A 25,233-nucleotide genomic window follows, 5' to 3' on the forward strand; every position below is an offset into this window, starting at 1 on the left:
TGGTGTATCTCAACATATGCATAAAATAACAACCCCGTGAACATTTGAGCTCAATTGGTCATCGGAGTTGGAAGAAAAAGATGAAAGAAAAACACCCTTGATTGCATCAAAATCCTATTAACCATTTGCAGGCGCATGCAAGCATCGTACAAGCGCCCTATCCACGCCACAAGCGACTTGAACAATTTTAAAAAGCATGTATGCAAATCAGTCACTATCAGGAGTCAGAGATTGGCTGTTGCCAGCTTGGTGTTTATATCCCCTTGTGAGAGTTTGCCGAGTTCCCTTGATGGGAAGATCATCTAAACGAACAAACAAACCAATGGAGTTTTCAATACATCCCTAAGCTCGACAAGGATTGTTAAGTTTAGGAGGTAGTCGAACAACTTTCAGACATTCGTTTAGTGCTTTTAAAAGCTGGTCATTTATTTTATTACAAAAAAACGCCATACTGCATGTAGTTGGCATTTTCAGAGCGCAACAATGTACATGATACATTACACTAAATTCATCTAAACCAAAAACAAAACTCTTCTAAAAGTTACGCACAACTTTGTACTCCTTAGAATTTACATTTGGCAGTTAACAACTTTAACAAACTTTGAAAACATAATTATTTGGATCATTGCATTTATGTATAGACCCCTACATAGGCAGCATCCAGTGAATTTAAACAATGAATTGTGTGCGTGTGAATACCAATGAAAGACCTTCCTTTGACCAAGCGAGGGCGCTGTTTCAGTTTGATGGGTCACAATGCAAGGGGTCTATGTTGAATCATCAGGGTGTTTCATTTGAGTGCAAAAATTCGTAAGACCTGAGTCCATTTCCATAAAGCTGCTTGCGCATAAAGGGTGCGTTCGTTTAGCTTCCCTGGGTCGACCACGGTGTGTGGTGTGTTTTTTTTCCAGGACGAATGTGTGCAGATAATTACCCACATTCGTCCTGGGGAGAAAACGCCACTTACCGGGGTTGACCCAGGGAAGCTAAACGACTGCACCCAATATATTGCTTACAAGAAGGATACCAGTCACATATACTACATTAGTTCAGCTGGCAACCCTATTCTGCTAAGCATAATTTTGTTGTGCTTAGCTACTTTTTGTCCTGTATTAGCAGCTCACCGAGGTTGGGCTCATTCTGAACATGTGTTTGTGAATTATTTATGAATATTTAATTTTGGTGCCATATTGGATAAGTTCAGCACTCAATTTCTTTAATATGAATTTTTCAGGAAACAAAAAGTGACCTGTAATCAAGGGAAAGCTCTTGCGTAGTTGTTCAGTAGTAAAAAGTGAATACCTCCAAACAGTTCTCAATGAATACATTTGTAAAATTGTAATAAGAACTTTCAAATATCTAAATTGCAAAAGACTGTGCAAATTTTGTGTGTATTCAAACCTTCCACGGCCAAGTTGGTGCCAACCAAATTGAATTTTACTTGTGCATGATTCTGTCTCTACTTAACCTAGTTTCTGTCTATAAAATATTATACCATAATATTGGTCAGGTCAGTAAAGTAAATTTTAAAAACAAACATGAACAATCTGAGAGGCAGATCCAGGTACTTGTGAACAATTAAGAATTTTGCCCAACTAATGTTCAAGTTATCATTAAGCCTATGTAGTTGTCGCACAAATTGGGGCATGATTTGCAATTGGGGTTTCTAAAAATAAAATAACATCATTGTCCCAAGTTTTTTTAACTTTGATTTGATGATAATTCAAACGATGTGTTTGACTATGTGGAAGTTGAAATTGAATTGATAACAACTTGCTATGTGGTGTTTGCAATTTCCAAGAATATTTAAAAAAGAAGAATTGATTTTATAGAAAAATATAGTCTTCATTCGAGTTGTTTTCTTATTTTTGATGCGCACAAGACTAACAAAGTCTCTAGATCATTTTAAAATACTTCAATTTGCTCATAGCTCTTTCAAAACTTGGTGTCCCTTAGAAAATATTTGAAGATAATAAATATAAGAAAAAGTACTTTTCAAGCTGTTTTAAACTGTTTCAAATAGAAAAAGGAGTAAATGTTAGGTTTTTTCGTTCTGGAGTAACTGAAAAAATAGAAACAAGTTTTAACATTTGGTAAATACATTATTAAAAGTATAAGGACATAATGTGTATCCTTGTTTTTAACAACCTCAACATAACATTAACAAACTTAAAAACTGTATTTTGGGGCCACAATGTCAAGGCTCTGCATACCACGGAATACTGCACTCATTGTAGTGTCACCATTCTCTGCTTAAAAGAGTTAGCATCAAATTTCCATGCTAGCTGATGTGTAGAGTGTTTACTTACATGATTTAAGCATGCGCAAAAGCACAAATTTTCCCACACCAAATAACGCACTGTTTTACACCCAACTTTTTTAAACAGTCAGTTGGTGTGTGCATGTAGATTCCAATGGTTACTGCAGCATTTCAACAGCGCTATGAAATTGGGCCCAGCCTTTTACTTAAAGGGAAGGTACACGTCGAGTAATTACTCAAAACAAATATTAACTTAAAAACTGACTCGGTCACGAGCATTGTAGAGCTGTTGATAGTATAAAACATTGTGTGAGAAACAGCTACCTCTGAAGTAGCATAGATTTTGAGAAAGAGGTAATTTCTTACTAAAATAATAAAAGAAGTTAGAAGCCTTTTAATCCTATCTGAAAGCACACAAATTCGTCCAAAAAGTGTGTTTTCTCTCTCATCATTTTCTCACAACTTCGATGACCAATTTAGCTCAAATTTTCACAGGCTTGTTATTTTATGCCTTTGTTGGGATACACCAAGTGAGAAGACTTGTCTTTGACGATTACCAAACATGTACCTTCCCTTTAATTCTTGCAAAACTCTGGAAGCTTTTCTTCGTAAATTTTGTTCTAAATTGTTTTGCTTTTAACTGAAAGAATACGAGACGCAAGTACCTGATCTAACTGAATACATGTACATATAAGGCTTTAAACTATGCAGATATAAAAACAGAACTGGCGTTCAACAACTTTAAAACATACATCTTTACATACAATATAGTGTACAATCTTTGTTATCATCAGAATTAAAATGGCTATTTACATTGTCCAACTGAGAGGGTCAGTGCTAGTGCTGTGTAGTTTCTGTTTGAAATTGACGAACAGAGTTAGGTTTAACTTATAAAAACTTTTTACAAAATAAAACAGTTGGTACACTATTGAAGATCTTAAGTACCCTTTAAATAAAAAAGTGATCTCAACAAAGAGAAGGATATACTAAAAACCATTACAAAAATCATTTCAGTATGAATGTGTGTGAGTAAACCGGTGTGAGTTCTTATAGTATGGAAACACCAAATATTTCGTATTGTTTTGTTTTGTTGGACTTTGGCAATCTCCACATTGTTTATAAATTGGTCCCAAGAACCTTGGAGACAAACAACTGAGAATCAAGGACCCATTCTGGAGGCAAGTTTTAATTCAATCATAAAATATGTCCATCTTATAAAGTTTGGCTCTGAAAATGATCAGAAGCTTGTGGGAAATTTGTCAAGCTTTGAAATAACTTGCCAGGTATGGAATTTGCACAGAGGCCATGAACCTCTGTTTTGCTATACACAAAGGCTTGATTTCACTAAGCACTAAGATTTATCTTAAAGGAACACGTTGCCTTGGATCGGTCGAGTTCGTCTTTGAACAGCGTTTTTTAACCATTTGTTATAAAATGCATATGGTTAGAAAGATGTTGTAAAAGTAGAATACAATGATCTACACAAATATACCTCGAAATTGCGTGTGTGTTTTTTTTACCTCGTCCAATAACATGGTCAACCATGGTCGATCGTGATAGATCGCGACATAAAAAGAAAACCGTGCAATTGAGTGATACTTGTGCGGATCATTAGGCCTATATTCTACTTTTAAAACATCTTTCTAACCATATGCATTTCATAACAAATGGTTTCAAAGGTTTTTTATGGACCAACTCGTCCGATCCAAGGCAAGTGTTCCTTTAAGATGAGTTGTCAGCATTACCAATGTGACTTGCATTGTGGCATCCCACTTTGCTTAGCAATTAAGATAGATTCACGCTTAAGGTAATCTTAGCAATATTTTAAAAACAGGTCGCAGGTCCAGCCTCTGTGCCTTTTGCAAAATGAAAATGGCCTCTTTGCCCTCTCAAAGACGAAATTCCAGGCCTGATCTAGACTTGCCTTCCAGTTGTATTGAAAAGCCAGAGCCTTTCGTTAAAAATGTAAACTTTGTCATTGGAATCACAAGGAAATTTAGGTTGAATTAAACACAATTTTGAGTCAGCTTCGTAGCTTTAAAATGCCTGAACATCTGACCAGCATGAATACGTTTGGCCATTTGGAGAATTGCCACTTGTGTGACAGTCACTGAATAGTACTGCAGTACACGCTTCATCTACTAATACCAGTCTGAGCGTGTAAAATATCGACAATCAAAACTGTGCAATGACAAAAACAAGCTTTGAGTTTTTTGCCAGACACCAACATATGATGAATGGCTGTAAATAATAATGATAATCAGATAAGAATGGTGATAATCAGTACAATGATGATTGAAGCAAGGTAGTGATTGCAGAAATATCTAAATTCTAAATACAGCATACGGTAGGAGTATATGCAGGCCTGATACTTCACAGAGGCAATCGTCTCCACGCCTTGATGCCCCTTGTGCAGATTTTCCCTCATAGAGGTCAGGCCTGTAAGATTTTGTATTAAAGTATGCATCTTCACTTGTCTTTAATGCCTGTTTCTCGCTATGTCTCTACTTCCTGCTATACACTAGTCTCCCGTTTATCTGATCCTTCCTGGTCACTATGGCCAGCTTGGCTCAGAGAGTCCATCTCTACCGCAGCTCCATCCAAGTCAGACCCTTCACCGCTGTCTCTAGGTTCTGGTTCAGGGGGAGGAACATCTGCAGCACTACTCTCCGGTGGTTGGTGCACTACCTCATCATATGCAGGAGGGCTCGACAGAGAGGGATGCTTTTCAAGTAAAGGCACTTCCTCCCTCCTGTGAGAGGTGTCTTCCTTGGGGGTGGCTCTGTCCTTGGAACTGGCTTTGCTCTGTTTAGAGTTCTTGCTCTTTGAAGAGTTTGGTTTAGTGTCTTCGCGCGAAGAGCGGCGCCTGAACGCGTTACCTTCCTGGCGGTCCAGAGAGGCTGTTTGGGGGATGGCTTGGCGATGGGCATCCAGGGGATTCTTGCTGATGCTGCCGTTGCTGTTACTGCTGTGCGTGGCTGACACCTGCGGCATACTCTTAGGATGTGAGTTGTGCAAGGAAGCTGCATTCACAGCAGACCACTGCGGCCTCGGAGGCTGAGTGACACTGGAGCCGCTACGCATACTGTGCATGCTGACGGCCTGGGGTGGGAGTCCAACAAAGCTCCTATCCTGCGCGCTGCTCAGCCCTGCAGCTGGCAAGCGAGCCATGACTGAACCACTCGACACGCTGTCTGCATAACCACTGGCTGGTACAACACTGCTCATGTCCGGTGTAGCACCCGCATCAGAGGTATCTCTGGTCAGTTGAGAGTACCTGGAGTGCTTATATCCCTTGGGCCTATTCCTGCCCTTGTGGTGATACCGATGGGCATATCCGTTCCCGCGGGCTTTCTCGTACATGTGTGGTCTGCTGACGGTGTCCTGAGTACTGCTATCGATCGAGGCATCTGTTCCGGTGTTCGTGTGCGACGGAACGTAGTTACACTTCGAGGTCTTACGTGAGCCAGACTTCAATGAGTGATTGGATTGGTTTGTGTTGGCAGAGCGATTGGTCGCATTGGAATCCACACTGCTTGCTGATTGGCAGCGCTGTACCACATGGCCATTTCCAGGGGTCATGGCCTGGGAACCAGCTTGGGAGCCAGCCTGGGAGCCCGACAGCGCCACAGCATATGCATTCCGCGTTTTGCTACAGCCACATGTCCGCCTCCAATTGTACATCACGTCGCATCTCATGATGCAGTTGTACACAAAGATGAATAATCCCAGCGCTGCGACGGCGCAACCGTAGAGGTAACTGAAGAGCATCGCCAAGAGTCCCTTCTGAGTGATGGCCATGGCTGCCAGGGTCCACGTCGCCAGGAAGCCAAACAGCAGCACTACGGCCGCCTTGAGCTGCTTGCAGTAGGTGTACTCCCCGTCCAGGATGCTTGAGACGTTAGACAGCCCTGTCCGATGGGTGACCACAGACTCGCTGTCTACATTGAGCTGCTGGTCAGGGTCCCCTGGTGCTGGTCTGCTAGCTTTGGATTCCTTGGCGTTAGAGCAGCCTATGCGGATGATGATGGCGATGAACATGATGCATGTGACGAAGACAAAGAAGCCAGCGACACCGAAGCATGCTGCTAGGCTGATGTCAAAGTTCATCCAACAGCTGCAACAAAATGGAGAAATGACTTCAAATTACAGAGGAAAACATAAAATCTACTCATTTAAACTGTCGGGTCTTTACTTTTTCTGAGTGTGGGGTTATTTTCAATATAAAATAGGATTACTCTTTAAATGGTATGATTTTGTTTTCTTTCACTTCAATAAAAATAATACTTAATTACTCTGATCAAGAATAAACAACGATCCCTGTTTCAAGCTAAACTGAATTTGAAGGTTTTCTTACATTTCTTCTCCTCCATAGTTACCGATATTTGCAGCTGCTGCTGCTGTGATGCCAACAACAATCATCGGAATACCTGCAGTTCAGAAAGGAAACAAATATGATCGATTTAGGGAGGATAGCAAAATAAAAAACATTTTTGTTTTATTTATTTATAACTGTGATATCCAACAGATAAAACTATGTAATAAAAATAAAATATGAATAAGGTGTAAATTACAGTTACACAATAAATCAATAAAAAAAGTGAACTGACACCCACATAAAACCAACTGTTGCACACCAACAAGTACACAAACACCCATAACAAACATAAAAAACCCATAAGCAAACAAACAAACAAACAAACAAAGAGAAGATACACAAACAACATGACCAGGCTCAGATCTCTTACCCCATCCAACAAAGTAGAACCTCAGGATTGGTCGAGGTGGTGGAATGGGCTCCCCCGGTGGCAAGCTGCGTTCCTTCCTGCTCATACCCTTATATAAGTTCCTTACGTTGATCCCCATCCACAGCAAGCAGCAAATGCTGAAGTAGTGGATCCCGATGCCAACAATGCGGCACAGGATCTGCGGCTCGGTGCGGTTGATCCCGCCAGCGAAGAACATGACCAGGTTCAAGAAACCAAAGCACATGTTCATCAGGGCGTGGCGACATTTACGCTTCAGGCGAATATTACTGTGAATAATAATAATAGTAGATGGGATTTTTGGCAATGCATTGTGAGGTATCAATAATAATAATAATAATAATAATAATAATAATAATAATAATAATAATAATTATTACAATGTGAGTGAGGGTGCACCATATAGTACCCTTTTCAGTGGGTACCACAATGCATCAGCCAACATGGCTGCCAGGTCTTACCTATTGAAGCAGATGTAGCTGACCATGGTCATGAAGATGAACACCACAAAGATAAGGCTCCCTACGTAGATGGCAGGATGCAATAAATCAACGCTATGGTAGGTCAACTGGCCCTCTGTCACAGACACGTCCTATGTATTCAAAACAAATTTGAATTAGAAATAATATTTATTTGGTTTGTGGTTACACCATGTGACAATTTCTACTTGTATATGAATTTTTCTAACAAGAATAGGTTATTTGTCTACAACATACACCTCAGAGTAGATAGGGAAAATTGGGTGAACTCTTCTTTCTCTTTGGGGGCATCTCAAAATCTGGCAGGCTAAGCGCACAAGAACATTCCCAAGGGCACAAACCCGCAATCAATTGGTCCGCAAGAGCATTCTGCTGCACTACATCATTGTGCAAAAGTACAGCAGGAATCCTACATGAGTGAATGCACATGCATCAGTATTTTGAACATTCCAATGGAACTTTCCAGTAGTTCAACAGAACGTTCCATCAGCATGCGCTGAAAAATTTATCTGATCGCACAGGAACATTTCTGCCATTCTGACATTGGAGACCCTCGTTATTGTCTTCATTATGTTTAAAAAAGACTTGCTCTTACCTTAAGGAGTGCAAAGTTAGTCAGATGGTTACAGTGGACAACAGTCGCATTTGTCGTCTGTCGTACGATATTACAGCCATCACTTTTCCAGGCGCCCTTGGAATCTATGAGAAGTCATAAAACAATGTAATTATTCATAAATCAATTGTGAGCGAGACATACAACACGACTATAGAGGGGAACATGGACAAAACAACAGCTTTATAACAAATTGGTGTTGTTGTGTGTTCTTTTAAGGCTTGAGTGTTTTTGTGGGTATATTGGTGAACTAATGTTGCCTATGGTAAGGAGAGGGGGGAAGGTGCAATCAAATAAAGTCACCAATGTTTGTAGCCCACAGGGCAAGTTGAGAAGCAGTTTTTACTAAACAATGTACGCTGTGCTAGTGTTACAGGTGAGCCCTTATTTTAAATAATCGTATATTGTCCATTTCTAGCCTTAACTGTACACATGGGGAGCACGTTCTTTCTTGGTTACTGCGGGGAAGGTGTGAAATAGTCTTCCCTACCACATCAGGACTGCAAATACAACATCTTCTATCAAAACTGCCCTCAAAACCCACCTCTTTGCAGTTAAACAATGACCAGCGACTCTCTACAAACTTTTTCTGTTCCTTTCTTTTGAACTGTTTATTTTGTATCATGAGCGAGAGCCATGAGCGCCTTTTTGTGGCGGATACTGGCGCTATATAAGGCTCCATTATTATTTTTATTATTATATGGAGCTGGCCAACTAACGAAATTGCATGTTAAATGTAAATACAGTTTGTTTAATTGAATTGAGTTGAATTGAATTGCTATGATAAGAGTTAATGAAATAATCTGCTACTGGCAATTTTTACGTACACATTGCATTGAAGTCCCAGAACCCTGGGACGGGGTCATGACCTTGGCTTGTTGTCCTGAAGTTCAACACAATAGGGCTGCTCAGGTTCCTTACGCTGAATCCAGCTGTCAAATAAACAAATATAATACATGATGAAATAAATGGTTCTAAAATGAAGTACCCAACTTCATAAAGCTGTTAAGCAGAAAATGCTGCTTGACAAATTCTTTTGCTAAAAACAAAACAACCTAGTGGGGCACATGTCACAACAATGTCAAATTAATATGCTGGTAAAAATGTAATCTGTTTCTATTCAGCAATACTTTGCTGTGCTTAGCAAGTTGTTGTGCTTACAGGCTTAATGAAATTGGCCCACGACACAAAGTAGCTAAGCACAACAATATTTTGCATACCAGAATAATGGTACCAACCCTAAAACGATGACACATGTAAAATATGAGACAGGTATACTGCTAAATTATGCTTTAAGCGATTCCCCCCCATTCTAAAGCCCGGTTCAAACTTACTGCAAATGCAAATGCAATGTGAATTTTGACATCTAATTAATCTAACAAATAATTTGCATCAGTTGACTTGTCTTCAACTCATGCGAAACATTCGCTGCACACAAAGATGTGACATCAAAATTTGTATTGCATTCGCAGGAAGTTTATTTCTCTGTACAACTGTGAAAATTGACTGACCGATCTTGCTTGAGATGACCTGGCTGGTAACCTGTCTCCTTCCCCGGTCCTCTGCAGTCATAGAGGAGTTGATGAGGCTAGGAAACAGTCGGCTGTTCTTGTAGACAAAGAACTGAAGCTTGAAATAAGGTAACTTCATCTTCGTGACCACTGCTCCAGGGAGCTGAATAGAAGCTTGGATCTGGGGATTGTAAACAAATCATTTTTATTATTAAATCAAATAACAACAAATTCTCTAAATAATTCGTAAAAGTAAGGTCATAGAAGGCCGGGGCAACTAGTGAAATTTACTACTTAATTAATCGCGCTTTAAACAGTGGCAACTTCGACACTAGTCGCATAGTCACCCAGGCTTCCATAGATTGATAAGCTCTCAAAATAAAATCACCATACAAACTTACTTGGTGAGAAGCACTGCAGTTGTTAATAGTATGAACTGTTTTGAGAAAAGATTCTCTTCAAAGTAATATGGTTTAGATCTTCTTTTTTTTTCCCAAACCAAAACATTTGAATCTGGGAAACGATTCATGCATGAGTCATTTCTCAGATTTCTGAGGGTTCGGTGTCACTTTGCAAAGGCTGCAGCCAGAGAAGTGAAATATTTAACAAAAATATGGAACTTTTTGTGGTGTTCTTTTGCAGAACTTAAAAAAAGCACAAAGTTTCCATTTCTAGGGTAAAACCAACAACTTGACACTAAATTGATTACAATCACCATTCAGTTTGAGGTCCACTCTAAAAAATAATTAAATTTAAGACAGTGTATTTATCACTATGGCAATTTTTGCATATCAGCCCTAAATTTATGCCCTTCGGACAAAAAAAGCTCCTTGAAGAGCTTCTGCCGTATGAGGACTTCACATTACACCATCCAACCTCTAAAACAAAATTGGATTAAATTTCTTCGAAATTAATACATTCTTGCCGCTAAATGAGCTTAATTCAAAATTGATGACAAATTCAGCACTGCTTGCCTTGAAGCGTAGGGGCATTCCCGGCCTTACCACTAGCGGCCTTATTGCGTGGTAATCCAGTACCATCCCTATGACTCATTGGCTCAATATGGGATTGCTGATCTTTTTCCAGACGCTTAATTCTATTACAGTCTTCCACAAATTTGAGACTCTGGGTCCACCAAGACCTGAATGAGCAAAGACCGGCTGGGGCAGAGCATTGTTCAATTTGTGACGCATCGTGTATTTTTTTGGACCAGAACAATGCTGACATTAAAGATATGTTGCACTGCATCTTTACTTCAAAAATCAATATAAATCTTATTTAGGACATGGTTGATGAAAGCATCTGCTCTTAAAGGGATGGCATACATACACCTTACCTTGGATTGGGCGATTTGGGCTATAAAAGCACATGAAGAGCGTTCGTTATGAAATGGATACAGTTTAACAGTAGAATATTAAGATCCACACAAATATGCCTCAAGATTAAATGGTTTTCCTTTTTCCATTGCATTATGTAAATAAATGGGTCTTATATTTCAAACCAAAAGCTCTGCCTTTAATCAAAGAGCATGACTTATTTTACCAGGTAGTTTTAGACCCTGGCAGAGTCTTTCTTGAATGCCAAAAAGACTCTGCTGGGGTCGAAACGTCAGACCATTGATTTTTTATTTTGATTTTTTTCAGTTTAAAGCCTGACATTTCTCATTCCTTAGAACTAGAGTACAGCATCTGCACTTCTGATGACAACGAGCCTCAACTAGCACTACTAACCAACATACCAAAGAAGCATGCCTAATCTCTCATAAGGTCACACATATGGTCATTGGACTAATGGGCATCAGCCGCTTATTGATTATGGCAGTAATGGCAGATGATTTGGACGTGTACCCAGGCAGAACAGCTGGGATAATGAGCAAGTGAAAAACAAGATGCACTCACGGGAGACTCACATCGGGATGTAAAACAATTTTGCACATCATGTCAGTCCCCAGATCCCCCTACCCATCCTCATTTCTATCTTTTAGCATTTGAGAAAGACTCTGAGGGTCCAATCGCAGCCAGTTAACTACGTTACCATAGGTTCTTTTGGTTGGTAAGCAGATTGCAACAGTTAATTTTATTTTCTCCTTTCTACATGAATCTTTTAACACTTTGACAACCAATTCCCAAATTCCACCCACTGGGTGTAGCAGACGATGAGGCTGACGATCTCGGTGAAAAACAAAGCTATTTATAAAAATAAAACATAACGAGGGGACACTAATGAGAATGATTTTGACCACAGGCAATCGTGGGTGGTATTCCCTACTGCATGCTTGTACATGATCGTAGATAAAAAAGAGGCCAGCTTATCTCCCCTTAGATAATTTGCTTCCCCATTCACGATGAGTGGAAAACAGACTGCAATCCCCTCACGTCTCAACCAGCGTGTCAAGCATACTATGTGTATGTACATGTACTTGTAATGTTATCTTGCTAGTTAAATTTCATGTACTGTCATTGTCCTAGTTACCCAGCTATGATGAGGCAACGCCTTATTTAGTAAAAATAAACATTTTTATTATCATTATGAACTTAAAAGTTTCTCTGGATTTTGTGAAGTTATTTTTCTTTTCAAATCCAAATAAATAGCAACTTATTATTTTAGTTACTTTTTGCTCCTAAGATAGGAGCCTCATCAGACTGGCAACCTTGTCCAACGCTCCATCGCCTTTTTTAAATGAATCTCAAAATTAAACATTCATTTTTGAATTTTCTTTACAAAATGGCAGCGACCCCCAAAAAAGGGTTTCCAATATAAATTTGATACAATGTCACATTGGTATTTGACCACAAAAAGTACCTTCAGGGTTTTCATAACCAAAAATTAAAATTGTAGGTTTACCGCCAGGTCCATCGAACAACTTGTTCAGATCAAAGCCCCCTGGCAAAATGACCCCTTACCGATTTCTCTTGCTTGAGCTTGGCTGTTGTTGAGTTAGTATTGCCCATGAAGCACTTGAAATCTTGTATCTCGACCTCCCCCTGTGCCTGGTCCGTGCTGCCCGCCAGCGAGGCGCAGGCCATGCCGGTGAACGTCTCAGTGTCAAAATTGAAGACATCCATGGCTATGTTGGTTGCCTTGTGGTTAAACACCTGGCCCCGGGTACGTAGGACCTCTTCAGCAAGCTTCTCCAGGGTTTGTACAATCCTTTAGATGATGGACAATTTAAAATATATATTTTAGTGTTTAGTATCCAGGGTAGGATTTGATACTTTGAATGGTGTAGGTGTAACTAAGTGAGTTTACGGTAGGACACATTGTGAAAATCTCTTTTGAGTTGTGTTGGCTCTGAAAATAATCTCTTTTAAGTGATGTTGGTTCTAAAAAGTACCGGTTGTTAATTGGTTCTTTTCAGATCCAACACTACTCAAAAGGGACTTCCACATGGTGGTCATGCAAACCACTCTCCGTAGTACCCAGGGTTTAAATTTTTGTGAAAATAAAGAAGTTTTACTTGACCAGAATTCTTTGTACACGACCAGAACCCCCCCAAAATATATATACTTAACTGTTAAACTTGATTTGAACACCACTAAGAGAAATTTATCTGTTTGTTTTGCAGAGTAAGTATAGGCCTACTCTTTTTTACCAGGGTAGGCCAATATATTTACTTAAATGATAAAACTGCTGTTATGTTCTTAAGCATATGGTGGATGTGTTTTGTCAGCAGTATTATTGATGCCCTAACAAGACTCCAAAGTTTGTTGACCTTTGACCCTGCTTGACCTATAACCCCTTTGGGTCCACACCCCATATTTGACCCATATATGCAGTAATATGTTAATGAGTCTGTTCACTTACTGGCTGCATGATCGCTCATAAGATTCACTCTGCCTCAAGACCTCTGGGTGCACTTCCATCAGATTGCTCGCAATGTCGATCATCACTCTCCCCAACTGCGCGGAAAGAAAGACAAAAAATCAAACACATGCAAAAACAGATGGAGGTCATGTTGTTGTTTGTGTGATATGATTTACTCTGAAGCGTGTGCACATGCACAGCTGTTTGGAGAGTGTAGTTCAGTCCTGAAATCTATTCATCACCTCGACATTTGGGTGTATAAACAACATTCTGGAGATTTTCTTGAGTGTGTGTTATCGGGACAGAGACGAGGAAAATGAGAGAAATTAAATTCCATTCTGGGTTAGTTTTGCCCAGAGGGTGAATACACAGTGCTGTGTCATTTCTTGTTCTTTCTATCTGTTTCTGGAGATTTGTTATCCCTCAAGATGCACTCAATCCGCAGAGGATAGTGATGTGTTTCAATAACGACGCCCAACATTTCATATAATATTTATTTCTTGCACTTTGTCATTTCTAATCCTAGTCAATTATACATCACAATTTGAATATGGAACCATCTAAAATTTGCACATTTGAAAAGGGAAACATGAATTTGAGTAATGTTTAAGTTTTGGATGTAATAATTACATGAGGATCAAGATTAAAGATTTACAAGTATAGATAATAAATAGTCTTTAATTCGGTGCAATCATCACTTCTGATAAGTTATTTACTTATGCAAATTCTCTGTAGTGTAAGCAAGTCATGGACAAGGTTAAACAGGACAAGGCAGTAAAAGCAAAGGCATCATATTTCTTGAAACAGTCTGGATTGTAAGATGGAGGGAAACAGACAAGAAAAGAATCCCCAAAGAGATGCAGCATGTGGGGAGAAGCTGTTGGACTACCCTTCCCTAGCTACATGAAGATGTACTACAAGGCTGTAGAAAAGAGAACTTGCAGAAAGCCCGGTGTCACGCTCCAACACCTTGCTGGAAGGAACCAAGTGAGAGGAGGGTGGTGGAACATTTACCATGAAAACATCTGTAAAAGACTCTTATGGGATACGTCAACTGCCATATTAACCATAAAAACAAACCCCAAACATATGGGCACCCATGGTAGAGCTGGTAATTGGGCCCAACCTCTTGCATCATTGCTTTGACTATGACAGTCAGTATCTGGAGCCCAACTACATGTGAACCATCTGGTGTGTTGGTGACTATTGGGTACAGTGCAAGTTACCCTGTATGGTAACATGACCCTGTATCAGGTCATTATTGATGATGGTGGATGGGGGAAGCTGAGGGTGAAGGGAAGTGCAGATGCTGCTCATTATGGCTTGAGTGGATGACAGGTCATCAACTACAGGATTCCTGGATTGATTAATGGAAAGAATCTGTTCCTTGCTCATAGAGGCAGTTAGTCTTGGTGCAAGACATTTCTTGTTTTCCTTTCTCACACAGCGCGGCCAACTCACCTGACTTCGTGGGCTAAGTCAGGTGAGTCAATACTGTTGGTGAGTTGGCGGCGCTGTGAATGAAAGGAAAACGAGAAGCGTCTTGCACCAAGACTATATGAGGCAGTGTGTCTTTCAAGGCTAAACCCTTTTTGATGTTATTTAACAGTCAAAGAAATTGCCACAATAAAACATAAGATATATTTGGCATTTTAATTTACAAAATACCATATTTTTAAATATTAAAAAAATACCCTCTTAAAATAATAATGTTATACTGCCCCTTGATCAAGCTACTGTGGATACATGTGCTCTATGTAAGAACCACAAACTGAATTAGTATAACTTTTATTATTCGTGGAAACAATTTGTTTTATTTTTTATTAGTGGGCTTTTTCCTTGGCCTTTATCAAAGAAATCACAAATATAAATTGCAGATGAAATCATTGTGCATTTGTGTGAACGCTGCATCCTTTCTGTTTGCAAACTCTGTACATTTCTCTTTACAATCATGAATCTATCAACTTGAATTTGTACCACCGAGCTCAGTTCATAATCTAAGGAAGACACTGCACAGACAAATAACACAGCACTGCTACACAAAACACTATACAAAATTTCATGCTACACAACCATGGCTGCCTCACACGGCTTTCAATGCCAATGTAGCTCTAGTCAATAAAGCAATTGAGCCCGTCCCTGATTTATACACAAGGCCTTGGACTACCACATGTCATCCCTGAGTGTACAGGTAAATGGTGAAGGTCAATGTCCTGAAATGGTCCACAGCTAAGCAGAGCCAAGCAGAGCACACTCTCTCCCTCTCTCTCTGTTTCCTTCCCATGGGGGTTGGTCAATAACAGAGCCCTACTGCCGCTCATAATCACATAGGTTTCTTTATACAATAATAGTATATACCCTCAGGATACCACCACTGCCGACTATAGACCGACTACTTCACTTCGGATGTCAATTGCTTGTATTGGCGATAGGAAATTGCACATTTAGGATTGGGTTTGCATCAATGACAACCGAGTCAGGTCCCTATACACGTTTTTTTTTTAAAAGAAAATTGCAAAGAAAATTTCTCAGACACACGGATCACAGTGAAACTGTTTTCGAAATCAGGATTATGGGAGAATTGGTACAATATCATTAAGGTGATTTATTTATAGAACTTGATTTTCAGAATAGTTCAGACCAAATTTAGGGCGAGAGGTTTAACAAAGTTATCAATGTTTAAATATAAGGCCATCAAGTGCAATCTGTGGGAAATCTGTGCTGGGCAGCACAGTTCATTTTGCTCAGAGTGCTGGGAGAATTATTTTTATTTCTGCGCAGGCCCGGCCAGCACCACCAACCATGGCTACAACACTGATGACAACATACTCCATATCGCCTATCCAATTTTCCCCTCCCATGTCACTTTGATATACCCATTAGTGTTGACCTGCCACTACAGACTGACCCAAGACAGGTCATGACTAAGCTCTTCAAAAATGCAACGAGGCCAAACGACCAGAGAGAAAAAACAACCAACCCATGACCTTCAGAAATAACTTGGATATAATCAATGCAAGCTGACAATGCGCAAGAATCGTTATTTCTGATTCAGTAGGAACAGATGCTGGGAATACCAATCCTATGAGCATTGGTCTAAATTGTACAACGGACATTCTTACTTTCAGTCAAACGGGTTCTGTGCGAGTACTTGAAGACCAGGGCCTAATTTCATAGAGCTGCTTAAAGGCAGGGGACACTATTGGTAATTACTCAAAATAATTATTAGCATAAAACCTTACTTGGTGACGAGTAATGGGGAGAGGTTGATAGTATAAGACATTGTGCAAAACGGCTCCCTCTGAAGTGACATAGTTTTCGAGAAAGAAGTTACTTTCCACGAATTTGATTTCAAGACCTCAGGTTTAGAAATTGAGGTCTAGAAATCAACCATTTAAAAGCACACAACTTCGTGTGACAAGGGTGTTTTTTTCTTTCATTATTATCTCGCAACTTCAACAGCTAATTGAGGTCAAATTTTCACAGGTTTGTCATTTTATGCATATGTTGAGATACACCAAGTGTGAAGACTGGTCTTTGACAATTACCAATAGTGTCCAGTGTCTTTAAGGTAGCTCAGCACAACAAAATTATGTTTACCAGAATAAGATTACCAGCCTAAGTACCTTGTCGTGTGTTTGATTTGTGGCTGATATCCTTCTCATTTCTGCTAAGCAGAAAAATGTTAAGCAATTTCTAGCTAAGCAACTCCAGCCCACCGCTCCCAGACATCAAGTTTAAAGTGACTGATGCAAAACACAAACATCCTGGGAGCGGCAATCCACCTCAGGACGTAAATCCTTTAATAAGCTCCCCAACGACCCAGGGGTGACCCCAAAAGGGCAACATGAGCGAACCCCCTACAAGCTCCGAAAAAGGGGCTGGCCTAGGCTTTTTTCCACACACTGAAGAAAGCAGCCTACTTAAAGGCACTGGACACGTTTGGTAATTGTCAAAGCCCAGTATTCTCACTTGGTGTATCCCAGCATGCATCGAATAACAAATAATATGTTAACATTTTGGCTTAGTTAGTCATCTAAGTTGCAAGAGAATAATAAAAGAAAATACACCCTTGTTGCAATTCTTTGTCTGCTTTCATATGCCCACTAAAAGGCTACAGCTGAAGTATTTTATTATTTGAGTGAGAAATTACCTAATTACTCTTTCTCAAATTACTCTTTCTCAAAAACTATGTTACTTCAGAGGGAGTCGTATCTCACAATGTTTTATGCTATCAACAGCTCTCCATTGCTTGTTTTTATGTTAATAGTTATGTTGAGTAATTACCAATAGTATCCAGTGCCTTTAAGCATGGCCCATTACTCCTGAGTATTGACAGTCCCTTAGGGTGAGTTACTGGAGTGTGGAGCTAGGGCAATGTTTCTATCAGGAGTGTGGCTGAGCAGATGGCTTGACGCTCTTTTATTTTTCTGGGTTGATTGAGGAGTGGTGGCTGAAATATTACAGCTGAGGATAGGCTTCCTTGTAATTTATGAATCGCAAAACGTTCTGTTACGATGAAAGAAGGTTTCTGAATTCTACACTGGAGTGAAATGGGAACATGCTCCAATGAACATTTTGCTCCAAATATCTGTTCACCATTAAGAAAAAAAATTCTAATTCTGAAAGTGCCACATACATGTTCTCAGTTCAATACATTGAGGAGTGCTGGCTGAAATATTATCATAGTAATTTATGAAGTGCCAAATGTTCTGTTAGGCTGACAGGATGTTTCAGGATTCTAAACTGGAAAGTGGAATGAAATGGGAACGTGCTCCAAAGAACATTTGCTCCAAAAACCTATTCACCATCTAGATATTATATAGTGTAGTAAAGGCTTGCGGTAACATCATGTAATGATAATCTCGTAATGAGTTGGGTTGGTTCTGAAAAGAACTGTTGGTTTCAACTCGATGTTTCTGATCAGTATGCTCTGATCGTCTTCTTTCTGGAGAAAGCTATTCATTTAGATATTGTTTGTAATTCTGAAAGTGCCACACACATGTTCCCAGTTCCATACCTCAGGAGGGAAAACCTAAAAGCTTTGACATGTCAAGGGAGGATGAATGAAAAGCATCAGCGAGTGCATCTAAAGCCTATCAGGAACCAAGTTTTATTTATAGAAAAGCAACCTAACAAATTTAAGCATTTAAAGCAAAAATATGTAAATTATGGGCAGACTAACAAAGTTTGTATTTTCAATCTTTCCAGTGTTGCCAAGAACAAAATATGCTGATTTCGCAATTTCCTGAACATACATGTACATGTATGGTTTAAAGTAGATACAGAATATACACAGACACACCATTTAAACTGAATACATATATGCACATAAATAGAATCACTATGTTTAGATTACACACAAGCACAATAAATAAGCCAGAGCGCCCTCTATAGTCTATATAGGAGAGGCCATTAAAAAAAAGCGACTGACTAGGAAAAAAGAGCACTTAGGATTGAAAGTTTGTTCAATTGTTACATGATCAAAGTAAATAAATTATGCTACAGCTGTAGAACATCATCTGGAACTCACCTCTTTGCTTTGGAGAGTGCCAAACTTCTGCAATGTCCGAGCGATGAATGCAATGTCCATTTTGTCTTGGACTACTTGAGGGTTAGAGATGGTGTTGTCCAGCTCAATGGCTATTGGCAGCGCTGCAGTGGCATTGCTGTAACTCATCTACAAAGATTAAACAGAAATAAATGTTTGACTTGAATTTATAGTAACTAACTCTTAAGTTCATTTTATAGGATGGTCAAGTTGTTAGACTGCCGGACTTGCAATCACAAAGTTGTGTGTTCGAATCTGGTCAGGTTAATGGCTGATTTAACAATGACTAGACTACTATTGTTGTTTAGTTACTGAATCACAATTGATTTGTGAAAATCAAAATCACCAACCAAATTTGACAAGGAATGGCGATTATTTCCATGCACCAAAACTTAATCAAAACTCTAGTGGGGAAAAAAAATTAAAAAAATAAATTTCTAAGCAGTTGGCTCTCCTAATAGAGAGCACTGTAATAAAGAGGTTTTGCTTATATACATTTTGAATTCCCAAATCTCATTTCTGCTTTGTGTTTCTTTGTTTTGCTGTCCTCTTACAACAACGTTCCTGTCATAAAGAGGTAATTAGGCCAGTCACAGCGTCCTTGTTTTAACGATAATCGACTGTATATAGAAGAGGTCTAAAAGTACAAGGGGAAGGGCACAATAACACTAGCTTCAAGAATGTGGTATGAAATAAACATGAGGTGTCACACATTGCGACGGTGCCAAACGAAACTCTAGACCCGTTTTTTTTTTTCTCTTGGCGATGACTCACAGATAACAAACAAAGCCGTCTCACCCGAACCTAACACTCACCAATGATGCCGACTCCAACCGACGTGTTAGCTCGTTGGCGTACTCACACTCACTGGTATCCGGGTCGTCCCATGTGCCCCGTAGGGTGCATTTCCTCATGGACATTGCCCGAGTGGAGGAACCGATGTGGCTGGTACCCGCACCATGGGGACAGAGGAGGGACTCTTTGATGCCGGAGATTGTCCTGGGCCAGTTGAAAGTACCTGGATAATCAAGGGAATAAAAATGCAGCGATTAGTGTTGATTGTTTGGATGGCCAACTTGATCTGTGTGAGAATTTCTCTGTTAACCCATTAAAGGCAGGGTATACTTTAGGTAATTGTCAAACATGCAGTATCCTCGCTTGGTTTACATGGTGTATCCCAACTTGTTTTGTGTGATCAACCATATAGGGCCTACATTGGGCTTAATCCATTGTGTTAGTCAGAAGAAAATTTTGTAAACCAAACTGTCAGCTTTAAACACATTGTCCTTAAATTTAGGTGTAACAACCAAAATCAGCTGTAATGTTTTGGGGTTTTCAGATCAAATTGACTTGTATCAATATAAACCACAAGGGAAACTGACTGGGTAAAATTTGAAATGATTTAGGGGTTGAACAAAAGATATTGACAAAATAGGGACACCGCCAATATAGGGCTAGATACATGTAGCTCAGTTGGTAGACACCGGCAAGTTAATCCGGAGGTCGTTGGTTTGAATCCAACTCTAGTGAATTCTTTGTTCAACCCCAAAAAATTTCCATGTTATTGACTTTATTTCAGACGGAAATATTTCACAGGGAAATAAATTGTACTAGTATGAAATCGGTAAGCTTTCAGACTACAATCAAACCATTGTTTTTTATACTTTCCAGGACTTCCCTTCCCAACATCAGCCACAAAAGTTTGGCTCTCTGTAATTGATGTGCTATGTTTGGGGATATCTGTCCCACATACAACCTTTAAATTTCCCTCCTCATAGCCCCATACCAAGCGTGGCCTTGTTTGGGGCCAACTTGCATAATTTTGTTTCCAAATGACACCCTTTTTAAAACCTCATTTGAACCATATCAGTAACAATAATAATGGAGTAATATGCTACTCCACTGCCAAAAAGAATGATGAATTGCCGAGGAAGGAATATGACCAAATAACATGGCAGTCCCTAGAGTTTCCCAGCAGCTATGGTTTCAATCCCACTGGTATATTGTCAAGCTTTGTTAGGTTCAGATGTTAATAGTTAATGACCAGAACAGCTGAAACCATAGAAGCTACCACTAGGCAGCAATTTCCTTGGAATGTTTTCTAATCCTGTGGCGGCCTTTCTTAAAGATGTCAGATTTTTCGATGAAAGAAATTTCTCAAATTGTTTTATTTTTTTTTTGTCTTTAAATTATAATACCACTACTATAATAAATAATAACTGTGAAAATGGCACTTCGAAAGAAATCAAAATGCTATTGAACTAAAACTAATAAAATATCTTGAATAAAAGAACTGAACTATTTCAAGCAAAAATCTTCCAAGACAAGTTTCTGTCCACGACAATCCTTAAACCATGTAAAAGTTTAGTGCAAATCTTCGAAGATTCATGTTTTCATTCAGACAAATATTGTGCACATCCTTCAAGAAACAGAATTATCAAGTTGAAAAATTTCAGACAGCATTTGACTGGCATTTCCAGTAGCATTTTTATGATTTTTAAGGAACTCTAGAATGACACCTTGAAGCATAAATTAATTACTTTCCACCCTTTGACAGATGTTTTTGGGATGTTAGGAGTTTATCTCTCAGTGTTTATCAGTGTGGAACAGACACGGACAATTTGACCCAGATACCGGTGCTCCTTTTATAAAAAAAATGACATAATTGCCACTTGGGTTTGAAATCCTTCATGATCATCGCTGTATCAATGACACAGATGGTTTAAACACCTGTAGACATTTACATGTACATGTATTTCAAATAAAATACAACTGAGAAATACAACTGCTCTCTGACAAGTTCCTTGCCCTCAAAACTAAAATTTGTCCATGACGCTTTTTATAACCCTCCTAGGCAAAAAGTTCATAGAATACCAGTGTCTCATTGCAAGTAAGGTACAAACATTTAAAAAAAAATTAAAAATTGTACATGTATTTGAAATAAAAACCGAGAAATATAACTGCTCTCTGACACGTGAGTTACTTGTCCTTAAATACTTAAATTTGTCGGGACTTGTTTTAAAAACCTCCTTGTTTATAGATTGACAGTCACTCCCTTACGGGTTGTTACAAACTACAAAAGTTTAAACAAGTTGAAAATGTACAAAGTAAATGGTTCTTCTTCTTGCATCTTGGCTTCATATCTTTGTTTCATAATTTCCTATCATATTTGAGCCATCTAAAGTACATGTAAGTCTCAACTAAGTGTCTGTGGACTACAAGCCTAATGGACGTGTCTAAATCAAGCCACTGCAGCATTGAAGAATACGCCCTTTCAGCGACTGGCCATAGTAATAATAATAATAATATAATATCAAGTCTTATATAGCGCACGATGATCTACAAAACAAGGTACTCAAGGCGCTGAGTATATATACAAACTCTCAGATAGATAGGTTACTGCAGTGATGAATTCTGAGACCAAATTATGTAGCACCTAATAAGAGTTTAAAAGGTACTAAGCGCATCTTTTTCGATAAGCGCACTGCTGGATTCTTTTACATGCATTACACAACACATTGGACCAACAGCTTTACGTCCAATCCGAAGGACGAAGCAATGGCCAAGTGTCTTGCTTAAAGTGTCACGGCTGGGGATTCAAACCCACACTCTGCTGATCATAAACATCAGAGTTTGAACTCTTAACCGCTCGACCACGACACTTCCAAATCCACACAATGTGGGTTTGATTCCTTCCGCTGTGAAAAATTGCATCTCATACAACTGTGCTTCCAAGAAAGACCATTCCCAAAAAATATGTAAAGACAGTTGGACAAAAATATACATAAATCAATCCCATCTAGAAATCTGCAGAGTATAGTATAATATTTAATGGTGGATTACCGACATTCAAAAACACAACAAATATTTTTAAGTGAACGGAGTAATGATGACAACTCCAGAAATAGATCAATGCAAGACTCGGTTCTGATAAATTAATGACTGAACCCTCATGGGAATTCTAGACCCAATTAATCTTCGCTCCACATTTAATGGTTTATCAACAATGACAGCATATCAGAAATAATTAGAAGGATACATGTATCATTAACAAGGAAGGTTTTTTAATGTGTAATTAAAGGGTAATTGCCTTATTGTCTTTTGAAAGAGTAGACCGTTCCTTCCTCCAGTTTTTCAACTAACACACCCTACAACTGATATGTGAGAATAAGTTGAGCTTAACGGAACACGTTGCCGTGGATCGAACGAGTTGGTCTACAAAAAGTGTCTGTAACCCTTTAAAGACACAGGACACCTTTGGTAATTGTCAAAGACCAGTCTTCTCACTTGGTGTTGCGAGATAACTATAAAAGAAAAAACACCTTTGTCACACGAAGTTGTGCGCTTTCACAGATTTTTTGTTTTATGCAGGATACACCCAGCGAGGAAACTGGTCTTTGACAATGACCGAAAGTATACCCTGCTTTTACTATTAGCATGTTGATATAATACAATTCCAAAGCTAGTGCCTTACCTTTATTGTCCGATGTCGTCACAGCGGGGCAGTACTTATTATCGTTGTTATCTAATATAATAACAGTCACACTCTTCCTCATGTTGCCCCGGGATGTCACAACACGACATTCGATCTCCCACACACTGGTGCCGTCCATCTGTATCTTATACAGCAGAAGCATGCTGCGTATCCGGGCCTGCTCGTGGAGGATGGTCGTGGTCACGTTAATCCCCGCGGTCACGTTGGTCTCTATGGGGCGGCCGTTCTTGAACCACATGATCTGCACGTTGGACTGTTTCAGATACGTCGCCCGACATTCAATAGGGATGGTGTCCCCCTTGAAGACGACTTGGCTGTCAGCCGGTTCCAGTTCGAACATGGGTAGTTCCAGCGGCCAGTCTGTAACATGTAAATCAAAATTTCTTACTTTAAATCTGTTATTTTTATTTTATTTTTTTTCACAGTTTCGTTGATAAGAATAAACTATAAGTAATAGTAAATTTGTGGGTACAACCATGTGTAATTCTCTTTTGAGCGAGTGATGGCTCTGAAAGGGCCTGTTTGGTCTCGACATTTCAAACAAAATACTCTGCTCGTCTTCAGGAGGAGAACAAAACCACCATGCAATGTTTCAAACATCAGCTAGTTACTTTGATAATTAGGATGCCTTTTCAGTCAGATTTTCCCAGGTCTAAATAAAGCGTAAATCGGACTAAAGTAGGAAGATTATCACGCCCCAATTAGACCAAGGTGAAACTCACTGCAATGAAGATCTTTCTTCTTGAGTTGTTTGACTTGTTCCTCCCTCATGGCCTTTGGGTAGGCGCACACCGTGTTGCTCGCTATCCGCACTTTGTTAGACTTCATCCATTGGACAATCCACGTCAGCTGACAATCGCAAACCAGATAGTTAGATGCAAAGTCCCTGCGCAAAATGGTTTTTATTGAAAAGAGGGTTAAAAATGGAATTGTTCAAATTTCTCCGTTGAAAATTTTGAGAATTCTGGAAACGGCCATTGGAATAGCCTTTCTGAGCATATTCGCCAGGCTATGTTTTAAGTCGACGTTAAAAACTCATTTGTGTGAAGCTGCTGATTTGTAATCTTATTTGTAATCGTATCTTTCAATTGTTGTATATTTGAGCTACCAGCCATGCATTATTGTCGATTTGAGACCTGCACCTAGCCTAAAACTCACTGCAGGAAGGCGACTACACATAAATCCATAATAACTCCAATATTCACTGGAAATTGAACAAGTGCATGGAAACGATCTTGATCATTGAGTTTCCTTTGACTTGATTTGTCCAAGACAGCAATCTGTGGCCCTCAGTACAAAATGACTCGCCCACTCAACATTCTACGGATGACCCATTTACTTACAGATTGACAATGTCTGGAAGTCGATCAAAACTGGCTGCCGCTATCGTTGAGATCTGATTGGAGGAAAGACTCCTGAAGGCAGAGAAAGGAAAAATCAAGTAGAATATTTTACAAAGATGCAAGAACACAGCAAACAAATCAAAAAAGTTTGTATTATTCTTGAAGGTACAGTACAATGGCTACTTACAAACTTCGAAGACTAGATAGACCCACAAACATACTGTTGTTAACACTCCCAAGACGATTCCTTGACAAGTCTCTGAAAAATAAGATGAAAGCAAAAAAAAAGCAAAATGAGGAGCTTTTGTTTCAGATGATAGTCAGGTAATTGTACAATTTATTTTCCTTTCCGCACAAAAAGGAAAATAAATTGTATCACTGTCATGACTACCTTGGGGTAAAGACAAAGCA

General features: G+C 39.3%; 1 protein-coding gene across 1 annotated transcript in view; it reads right to left on the reverse strand.

Annotated features, from left to right (window-relative positions):
* Positions 1–410: 410 nt before the first annotated feature.
* LOC139940615 (adhesion G protein-coupled receptor A3-like) overlaps positions 411–25,233 on the reverse strand; it is a 42,970-nt gene continuing 18,147 nt past the window's right edge. Inside the window, exons 5-19 of the mRNA XM_071936955.1 lie at positions 25,010–25,081; positions 24,823–24,894; positions 24,202–24,365; positions 23,459–23,839; positions 19,800–20,002; positions 18,967–19,113; positions 13,434–13,528; positions 12,533–12,779; positions 9,630–9,810; positions 8,946–9,050; positions 8,101–8,204; positions 7,488–7,618; positions 7,009–7,295; positions 6,618–6,690; positions 411–6,377 (exon numbers count right to left, since the gene is read on the reverse strand). Coding sequence (XP_071793056.1) covers positions 4,775–6,377; positions 6,618–6,690; positions 7,009–7,295; positions 7,488–7,618; positions 8,101–8,204; positions 8,946–9,050; positions 9,630–9,810; positions 12,533–12,779; positions 13,434–13,528; positions 18,967–19,113; positions 19,800–20,002; positions 23,459–23,839; positions 24,202–24,365; positions 24,823–24,894; positions 25,010–25,081 — 3,865 coding nt within the window. The 3' untranslated portion in view covers positions 411–4,774. The remainder of the gene's footprint in view (positions 6,378–6,617; positions 6,691–7,008; positions 7,296–7,487; positions 7,619–8,100; positions 8,205–8,945; positions 9,051–9,629; positions 9,811–12,532; positions 12,780–13,433; positions 13,529–18,966; positions 19,114–19,799; positions 20,003–23,458; positions 23,840–24,201; positions 24,366–24,822; positions 24,895–25,009; positions 25,082–25,233) is intronic.

This window comes from Asterias amurensis, chromosome 8, assembly GCF_032118995.1.
Source record: "Asterias amurensis chromosome 8, ASM3211899v1".
NCBI lineage: Eukaryota > Metazoa > Echinodermata > Asteroidea > Forcipulatida > Asteriidae > Asterias > Asterias amurensis.